Source organism: Filicampus tigris, chromosome 21 (genome assembly GCF_054856515.1).
Source record: "Filicampus tigris isolate MCC_2025a chromosome 21, RoL_Ftig_1.0, whole genome shotgun sequence".
NCBI lineage: Eukaryota > Metazoa > Chordata > Actinopteri > Syngnathiformes > Syngnathidae > Filicampus > Filicampus tigris.
Window position 1 is genome coordinate 13,193,794 of NC_141237.1, and position 7,133 is coordinate 13,200,926.

Below are 7,133 nucleotides of genomic sequence, written 5' to 3' on the forward strand. Positions count from 1 at the left end.
AAGACAAAATGGCCGCCCCCGGAGATGGCTAAAAACGAGTGGATTAACACTTATGCCACAAACAGAATATTTATCAGAATGACGTGTTTCAACTAGTGGGCCTGCTGGGAACATATTCCTGAAAAAAATATGTTTGGGTCGACTTCCGCTTTAATCACAGGAAACGCTCAAAGGGCTTCAATTGTTGTCAATTTGTGGTCACATTGAAAGGAAATCCTCATTACTTCCTTATAATAAAGTTTATTTCTACCTTATTCATTTTTTTTAATAATAAGCAGTCGAACATGGGTTGGTTTCACTCAAATCACCTATTTTGGACCCAAAACCAGAAAACAATCTTTTTTTTGTGTGTGTGCTGTCCTGCGTCTGTCAGTTCTGGTTTGATCGTACTTTGCGTGTTCTTTTCTATTCTTTTCCCTCCAGACAAAGCTATGACAGTTCTCTTCTGCTGTCTGGAAAGTAAGGAAATGGAGATGTGCTGCATAGGAGCGTCTGCACTTTGGGCATTGCTTCATAATAACCAACGGGTACACACACACACACACACACTCATACATTTATTTCCAAGTGTAAATAAAAGCAGGATGAATTTTGGGAAGTCTTTATAATGCAGCTGACCATTTTTTTTTTTTTTTTTTTACCTCCACATGATCAAGTCTACATTATAAAAACGATGCTGGTCTTCAACTTTACACAAAATGTCCTCCTCTTTTTTCTTTTCCCCTCCAAGGCCAAGATTACTCTGAAGTGTCCCGCGGTTCGACTGAGGATCGAAGAAGCCCACCGCATGTCGAAGAAGGGTACGTGTTCGCTTTGATTCGTATGCCCGCCACTGATCTGGAATATTTTTATGAATCTCTTTAAGCCTTTTTTTTTTTTCTTCATTTCATTTGTACATCACAGATGCTGAGAACCAAGAGGAGCCGTTATGCGCCTACTTGTCAAAGTGCCTTGAAAGCCTCTCCCAGCTGCTGAACACATGATTTCCATTTTGTATATTGATTGCCATGTTCCATATTTAGCAAATGTTTTCTTATTAAAGTGCCAATGGGCAACATTTTTAAGTTACTTGACTACTTCTTAATTATACTTCAGACAAGATTTTTTTTTTTTTTTTTTTTTTTTTTAGTTCATATTGCAGATTTTAATCCCTAATCAAACAAAGATGGAACAAGGATGGGGTTGTAGTTTGTCGATGCTTTGTTCAAGGGCACCTCGGCAGTAGTCAGGATGGAGACAGTTGATTGTAACGTAGCTAAATCCTGTTTTTACATTTTTTTTGGGGGGGTTCATACAAAAAGATGAAATCAGCTAACCCTTATAATTATAAACCGCTATAAAATCAAATTAGTTTATCATCATGCATTTTTAAACTTTTAAATGGTATTTATACACCTTTATTTTCATAGGATTTTTTTTTTTTTTTTTTTGCTGAAATGGGCTACTTGTATGGTTCCAACTTTCCCCCCCCCCATCCATCTTGGTATGTAGCATTTTTGCTTTTTTTTTTTTTTTTTGTGCCATTGCTGTTCAGAATTTGCTGTGATGACCGATACAAGTTCAATCATGTTGCTCCGCCAATTTTGCATCCAGTCTGCTCGATTGTGTCGTAAGATCACCCACCCGCTCCTTTCTACCCCGACTGATAAAGTGCTTGTGTGTGTGTGTGCAAGTGCGATGAGCTAGCGGCAAGCTAACATGAAGCGTGTGCTGTGTCTCTGTGGCCCAAGAGCGAGCAGGCAGTCGCATCTCGGGTGCCGTTCCGCTCGTCTCATCAATGCAGCTTTCATTCTCCTCGGCCGGCCCAAGATGGAAGTCGTACAAAAGGAGCGCTGGTACTTCATGGCACTTGTCTTACTGCCTTTTCTTCAAGGTACGGAGCAAAAAATGCTGTTTTGTTTGGTTTTAATCACAAGAGTGCTTAACTAAATGCGCAATTTATTTGAATGCAAAATATTACGGCAGTTCTTACCTCATCATTCCTTCTGCTTAATATTTTATTTTTCATTGTAAGTCATTTATCAGAATCAAAATAGTCGATAATTATTCTAACAGTTAGTTGTCATTGAGCTCAGCCGTGTGCAACCGCTATTGTCACTTTTGTTGTTGTTGTTGTTGTTTGCTTTATTCAAATCTTGTGCTTTTCACTCCTTGTGTGAAAAAACACAACAAATTACTATATCCATATTTTTGATTGTGGTTGTGTTAGTTTGATCACAAGTATGTTAAAACTAGGGATCAGCCCGGTAATCAATTTGTTGATCATTAAGAGTTTGGTTACTGTGTGCATTTGTTTATTGGTTAACTCATTCACTGCCAGACATTTTCAGACCCACCTCTACCCTAAGGTTTGAAAAAATTTGAAAAAAATATAAATAAGATCCAGGGATTGAATGGCTGGACTGTGAAAAAGACAAATAAATACGTCAATGGCAGTGAATGACTTAATTGTATCTTCAAACTATTGAGGTAAAACAGCGTGCAGTACTTACTGCAACCAGCAGAGGCACTGTTGATTCAGTCTCAACTCCTCTAGGTTTGGAGGTGCTTCATTCATTTAATCTGGCTATGGGTGTGTCAATTGCTCACTAATATTTGCTGTTTGAGACGGGGCTTGATCCCATATTTTCCCATCCCAGTTTCCGTTATTCACAAACCATATTGAGTTTATTATAGTCGATCAGGGACATTTGTGCACCTTGATTTAAAACTATCTTTAGGTAGAGTGGAATATCCAATTGAAGAAAATAAGCCCATAAATCAAGTAAAGTCATTTTTATTAGAAGACTTTTAAAGTAGGCTTGTAGTTATCCAACTATTTCTAAAATGGGACTACTTTACATAATAAGCAGGTGTCTATGACCATACCAGGGTCAGCTAAGCTGGGCAAGATCCAGAGCCACTTTCAAGTGACTATGGTTGCTGGAATACACTGTTTTTGTTTGGTTGTGTCCTTGCACCACACACACACACACGTGTAGTGTATGAACTGCTCCTTGCATGAGTGAAAATGCTATTATTGTATTTGTTATTTTCTGTTATTAAGTACTGTACACCTCTGCATTACATTGTATCCTTATCAACAAAGAAGAAAGCAAAAAAAAGATAGAACCATGGATCAACTTACAACAAAGAATAATTTATTTTGTTTTTTTTTTAGTCTATCACAGAAAAGATTTGAATAAGACAAAATAATTAAATTAGCACACTGCTGCCACCTACTGTAGTGGATGTGCAATTATATTTTATTCTTGTACGGCAAAAACAAAAAAGCATGTTCCCAAGGTCTATTTTCGAAAAAATAAAAATGAACAAACCTGCTCTAAAGACGAATTAAAACGAGCTGAATTTAAAAAAACAAAAATGCAATAAAAACTCCCGATAATGAAAAATCCCAAACTATTCTAACCCTAGTTTTGACTCTTCCTAAAGTTGTCATGTTGTTCAACCAAATGAAGGAGCTTGTGCAGATACTGCCCCGGAGATCGAGACTGTCACGATCCACCTACAGGAGGGGATGATCCTCGACTGCTTGTGCCCCTGGGACGGAAACCTCACTATGGTGTCATGGACCAAAGACCCAGACACCAATTCCATAGCCGTTTTCCACCCAGAGTACGGAGTCGCCACCACTTACCATTACCGGGAGCGGATCGAATTCTTGAGGAGCACGCCGATGGACGGAAGCATATCCATGAAGAACGTCACCCACCAGGACATTGGCGTTTATCACTGCTCTGTCCAAACATTCCCCCAAGGTCCCTGGATCAGAAACATTCAGGTGGAGGATTTAGGTAACGGTCGAATGCGTCCTTTACTTGCCGTCGTGCCAAATGGGATATCCCATTAATAAGTTGCTTCCTGTGAATGTAGACGAGCCCCTTGTTAAGTTGCTTCCTGTGAATGTAGACGAGCCCCCGAAGGAAGATAAAGAAGACAGCGCCGAGGTCATGGAGGCGGACGCGCATGTGACGGCAGAAGCCAGCAGCAACCTAACCGTGGAGTGCAACCACGCCCACAACGGCACCACCGTGCACCAGGCCATAGTGGAGCACATGGCGCCGGGCCAAGCGTGGGTCATCATCGGCATATGCAAGCGGGTGGACGGCGGCGTGCTGATGGAAGACTACAGCGAGCGTGGACAGGTCAGCTGCGAGCAGAGCCTGGATGTCAGTCTGCAGCTGAGTCCCGTCGTGCGGGAAGATGGCGGCTTGTACCGCTGCAGCTTCAGCACCGACGCCGGCCTGCAGACTAACACCGTCTTGGTAACGGTGTCATCGCCGGGTAAAAGTTCGAACTTCAACTTGTGAACCTTGTCAAATGTTTTATTGATGGCTTTGTTACAAGACTATAAAAAATAGATGCCTCCCTTCGCTCACCAGAAAAAATGTGTCGTAACTAATCATTGCAGTTCCTAGAGGATGTCTTTTTCACACGGATACTTTAATTCTGTTTTTTACAGTCGCTAACCAAAACAGCAGCACAGAAGCATATCGTCGCTATCCTGTGAAAAACACTTATGCCCATTTTTTTTTTTTTTTTTTCAATTTTCTAATTTTTGTGTGAATGGTGTTTCCGCGTTGTAGACATCATATTAATGTGAACATTTAAAAAAAAATCCAAAATTGGACATAAGTGTTTTTCCACACAACAACGATATAACACTCTCACAGATGAATGTGTGGAGTCTTACCGCATGTTGTAAACAAACAAACAAAAACTGCTAGATATTTAACTCACTCACTGCCAGACATTTTCAGACCCTCTTTTACCCTAACGTTTGATCAAATTTGAAAAAAATATAAATAAATTCCTTGAATTGAATGACTGGACTCTGAAAAGACAAATAAATACGTCAGTGGCAGAGAATGAGTAAATAGTAAAAAAAAAAAAATTGTATTATAAATTCAAATTTAGGGCGATATACAGTATGGATGTATATCTGTGAAATCTGGCTGCCGATGAGTATATTTGCGTTTATGTTATTTGCCATTTTGGACAAATGTTGACTGTCGTGTCATTCTCAGGTGGCTTCAGACTGTCCGTGTTTATGATGTATGTTTACTTGGTGATTGCAACTGCCGGACTGATTTTACTGACCGTCCTACTCATCGTCTTGTTGAGGCGCAGGTAAGAGGGTGGGCAAAGTGGGCACGTTTTTTTTTTGTTTGGTTTTCTTTCCCATCCATTCCAACCCATCAAGTATTTACGTGATGAGGGTTATCTTGTATTATTTGTTCCATTAATTTTGAATGTTTTCCACTTTCAGATTGGTTGATTAAAATATATTTATTATTATTTGTAGTGGTAGTAGCAGTAGCAAATTCTTTGCAAAAATATTGCTCATTTCCCCATTTTGGGACTAATAAAGGTTATCTGATTTAGCAGTTGTAATAGCAGTAGGAATAAAAAAAAAAAAGTATTTCTAAAACGTATATTTTTTTAAATAAATAGTTGACTGGTTGTAAATGAAAAGAAAATTTAACCCATTTTTGAGGCGGTAAATAAACTGTTGTACATATGCATGTAAGATTTATTTAACATTTACTTTATTAAAAAAGTCAATTATGATTAAATAGATTTACGAATAAAAGCATAACAATTAGGATTGAATTATTTTATTATTAAAATAGACAGTTTGTATTCAGATACAATATTTACCTCACATATTAGTTTTATTAAATAATAGGTAAAAAACAATAGGAAGTGTCAGGAAGATAAACTTAAAACAAGAATTGGCATACATTTATCACTAAAATGAACATTTATCCAATATTTTTTATACTTTTTATTTTTTAATCTGCTATCTGAATGACTTGGTTTTACAAATCAAATATGGCCTTTGAGCACATGAGATTGCCGACCAAGTATATTCTATAATATGTCTATAATGTGTGTCTTGTGTTCAAATGGATTGCATTTAATAGAGAAACTTCATGAAATGTATTTTGTGCTCATCTGCGTTTGATGAACACCACAGGAAGAAGAGCAGACGAGAAGAGAGCAGAGCTAAGCTGCACCCATCTTATCCACCGGTAAGACCTCCTACTATAACTATGCACTATATTTGCTAATTTAAGCATTCAATCCCAAAGACGTATCTATACGTTTTTTAAGATTCCAGCCACTCAACTCAAGGTACTCATTTATTTCTCTCTCTCTTGTTCTCTCTCTATTTTTTATTAAGTGTTAGCGTAAAGGAACGTCTGAAAATATCTGGCACTGAATGAGTGACGTGGGTGCAAATAAGTGGCAAATAATTAAGAATGAATAATGATCTGTGATGTGTTTATTTGAGAACAATGTTGGGGTGGCTGCCACTAATGGACCTTACATGCCAGGAAAACTACATAACTCTCTCTTACCGTCCGAATGGTCATATTTGCTCAGAAATGGGTTACTAAAACTAAAACTTAGTTTTTGGGCCTTAAACGGTAATTTAAGTTGGAAAATCTTTTACTGATATTTATGGCAACAATGTTAGTTAGCGCAACAAAGCAAGCAATTTTAGATTTATCTTTAAGTTGGTGTTCTACAAAAGGGCCAACCATTTTTCGCAACAGCAAAACTTAAAACATTTAGTTGAATTGTTTGTTGCCTTGAAATTTTTAATTCACCCAACCTTTTTTTTTTTTATATCAGCGAAGAAAGAATTGATTGAGGATCAGTTGAAACGGAACCGTGTATTTGAACACCTTAATACCACATTCAGAGCAACATGACCAAGTAAAATAATGCATATCCAAATTTTAATCCCCCCAAAAAATAGATGGATAAAATATCTACATGACTACATTCAATGACATCTTTGTTGGCTATGCTATTGAGAGAGCATGTAAAATCATGTGTATTTTATAGTTCTATCCCTGCCGCGAACGCCAAACACACTGAACCTTTATGATCTATTTCTCCTATAGCAATGGCGGCGGTGGTGGGCGAGCGAAATTTGTGGACAAGTCTACTGAGACGTGGAACAACACAGCCATCTTTGTACTTCTTTTCCCGTACCGTCACGTTCAAGAATATCATGATTAAAAGGATGCACCGCGTATTCAGTGACTGTCTACTCTACCTTTTGTCTTTTGAAGGGTGTGTACCATTGTCCAGGTCACATGTTCTGACCGGAGAAAACA

The 7,133-nt window shown here is 38.2% G+C and overlaps 1 protein-coding gene across 2 annotated transcripts in view; it reads left to right on the plus strand.

Annotated features, from left to right (window-relative positions):
- Window positions 1–7,104, plus strand: part of rttn (rotatin) — a 56,783-nt gene extending 49,679 nt beyond the window's left edge. Inside the window, exons 47-54 of one of the 2 annotated variants that reach the window (XM_086020568.1) lie at window positions 424–527; window positions 731–804; window positions 1,740–1,873; window positions 3,459–3,794; window positions 3,910–4,284; window positions 5,028–5,130; window positions 5,981–6,035; window positions 6,918–7,104. In XM_086020568.1, the coding sequence (XP_085876694.1) occupies window positions 424–527; window positions 731–804; window positions 1,740–1,873; window positions 3,459–3,794; window positions 3,910–4,284; window positions 5,028–5,130; window positions 5,981–6,035; window positions 6,918–6,965 (1,229 nt within the window). In that variant the 3' untranslated portion in view covers window positions 6,966–7,104. Of the gene's footprint in view, window positions 1–423; window positions 528–730; window positions 805–903; window positions 1,069–1,739; window positions 1,874–3,458; window positions 3,795–3,909; window positions 4,285–5,027; window positions 5,131–5,980; window positions 6,036–6,917 lie in introns of those variants that run through there. The other variant, XM_086020567.1, reaches the window with a different exon arrangement.
- Window positions 7,105–7,133: the final 29 nt, after the last annotated feature.